This window comes from Numenius arquata, chromosome 7 (genome assembly GCF_964106895.1).
Source record: "Numenius arquata chromosome 7, bNumArq3.hap1.1, whole genome shotgun sequence".
NCBI classification, from domain to species: domain Eukaryota; kingdom Metazoa; phylum Chordata; class Aves; order Charadriiformes; family Scolopacidae; genus Numenius; species Numenius arquata.
Genome location: NC_133582.1, coordinates 41,816,358 through 41,818,804, shown reverse-complemented (window position 1 = coordinate 41,818,804; position 2,447 = coordinate 41,816,358). Strand labels below are relative to the sequence as shown.

Genomic DNA, 2,447 nt, shown 5'->3' with positions numbered 1-2,447 from the left:
TCCATAACATGGACTTTATCACAACAAATGTAATCCAGCTGTAAGTCACGGAACTAGACTTTTTTATTGGTATGAAGCCATATTTGTTCAGAGACCACGATTAGAAGCTCCATTATTCAATATCTGGGGTCTTTTTTTTTGACACACGAACAGCATCAGAGCTCTCTCCTGTCAAGACACAGACCAAAAATTCAGCAGAAGCAGCCCAGCTGGACTATGAGCTTAAGCAGTCCACTTATGCCCGTAAACATTCCAGACACCAAAAAGCTGGCTTTCACCTTTCATCTTTTACCTCAGTAAGAGCGGAGCCCCCTCCACTAATGCAATATTCCAAAGACCATTGCAACTGACTGTCGAGTCAGGTCTCAGCTGAAAGCTACCACCACCACCAGACACGGTTTTCTCCCCACCCCCCCCAACCCCCCTGCCAAGGAAGAATGTTAAAAAGACCACTATTTGGTGTGGAAAGCAGGTCAGTAGAGACTCCAAGTGTGGCTTGAGGAATCCTCAGTACCAAGCCGCTTTCCACACACACAAATTCAGTCCATCTTCTCTTTCTGGACCAGCTTGGGCGCATCTACAAAATCCTTGCCGTTGTAAAGGATGATAGCAAAAGTTCCAAAGCTTGCACTTCCCCAGAAAAGCACATAGGCCAGTGTCTCAGTCCACGTATCACCTGTTAAGAGTCAGATAAACATTTTAGTTCATCAGCTCCAGTACCAGAGAAAGGTTTTTTTTTTGGTATGAAAGCAAAATATTTCAAGCCCTCCCTCAGAGATCTGCTGTCAAATGAAGTTAGAAGCCCTTCATGCCTACTAGGGTCTTTTTCTGTTTCCTTACCTAGAAAAAAGTGTTTGCCACACAGTTCTTAGAATATTTTTAACAGACAACTACAGAAGTCAGAGTCAAGAACTCTACTGGCACTGCTGTTAGAAGATTCAAGGCAAAAGCAGAAGGCAAAAAACCTTCACAGCTCCCACCACAGATTGGGATTAGGGGGACATCTGTCAGAACAGGCTTATGCCTGTATCTGACTTCCCTGAACCGTTTTCTCTGTCCAGAATTAGGTAGGTATTCTTCTGGGGATTCCTCCAGCCTATAATAAAGCTAGATGTCTGTTCAGGGCCACCTAAATTTGGGGACAATTACTGCCCCTTAAGTGACTTAACATTGTTTTCTATAGTAGCTCAGGTTTTTCCATAGTAATGATATAGTGCTAACCCCCAATCCCCAGAGCCACACTTAAACACCTTTAAGAATGACTGAAAAGCAATTTTTATACTGGATAGTTTCTGGTAACCGTGTACAGAAAGTCCGCACACAAGCAAGCTAATTTTGTGAAATGAAACTCTACAGTGACTTACCAGCCATTAGCAAACAAATAATGCACATGGAGAAAGCAACCACCATAATAATAGGCAACTGGGGAAAGAGACAAAGAATAATCACTTGATATAGTAGCACATATATTCCTTAATTTCCTTTCAGATAGGCTGTACTATAAAGCTATTTACTTGCTTTGCAATAAAGTTGCTTTAATTGCTGATGCACCTGCATCAGGTAAAAGTAAAATTTTGAATAATTCCAAAATTTGGAAGAGTGTTCAATAACTAGGTTAAAAATTAAAATACACCCATCTATTAAAAGAGGTTGAGGTTTGTGTTTTGGTTTTTTAAGAAAAAAAAACAAAATAAAAATGCACCAGCCACTAATTAAACCCATAATGTCCCCAAATCCCATTTCACAAAAAAGGAGGGAGGGGGAAAAAAAAAAAAAAAGGGTTTTTTTTGTGTTACAGTCTATGCTTCTGCATGAAGTATGAGAAGAGATCTTGACAAGTTTCTTCTGCAGAAGGAAACAGTCATTGATGGTGACTGGTAGGATTTCTCCCTTTCAACTTGATGAAGCAGATTATTTTTTTTTTTAAAAGAAGCAAGCAGCAGTTTTTTCAATACCTCAGGGACATTCCTTTTTCTGTCAAAAAAACAGTCTGGGTTTAGTCCTATAAGCAGGTATTACAGAAATACAACCAGATTATAGGGGTGCTTCATTACTAAATAGACAAGTTCTACTTAGTCATGTGAAGCAAGTGACTAGAAAGTTCTATGCATTTCTCCAATCATGAATGAAGTCTCCATACTCACAGCTAAGAACTTCCAATCTTTCTTGACATGTAGAGGACTAGCAGGTTCTACTTCATCCACTGAATAATTTCCAAGAAAAAGATCAATCGCATCCTGGACAAGAAGCAGAAAGCAAGAGTTAAAATGCACAACAATGTTTATCAAGTATATTTCCCCACAGTTAAAAGCCTAACTTACTTGTCTAAATCCATCAGAAAAGTTATTTTTGTAGTAACGTATTAATGAGTTCCAGCCATCCATTATTAAGCCCCACTGAGTTCTCTTCCCAGTTCTGCAAGAAGTTTAGAAAAATATTTTAAATTG

General features: G+C 39.3%; 1 protein-coding gene across 2 annotated transcripts in view; it reads right to left on the bottom strand.

Annotated features, from left to right (window-relative positions):
- Nucleotides 1-539: 539 nt before the first annotated feature.
- The window catches only part of SACM1L (SAC1 like phosphatidylinositide phosphatase), a 30,231-nt gene continuing 28,323 nt past the window's right edge, over nt 540-2,447 (bottom strand). For both annotated transcript variants that reach the window (XM_074150703.1, XM_074150704.1), the window contains 4 exons: nt 2,322-2,415; nt 2,145-2,237; nt 1,365-1,422; nt 540-676 (listed from right to left, as the gene is read on the bottom strand). In XM_074150703.1, coding sequence (XP_074006804.1) covers nt 540-676; nt 1,365-1,422; nt 2,145-2,237; nt 2,322-2,415 — 382 coding nt within the window. The remainder of the gene's footprint in view (nt 677-1,364; nt 1,423-2,144; nt 2,238-2,321; nt 2,416-2,447) is intronic.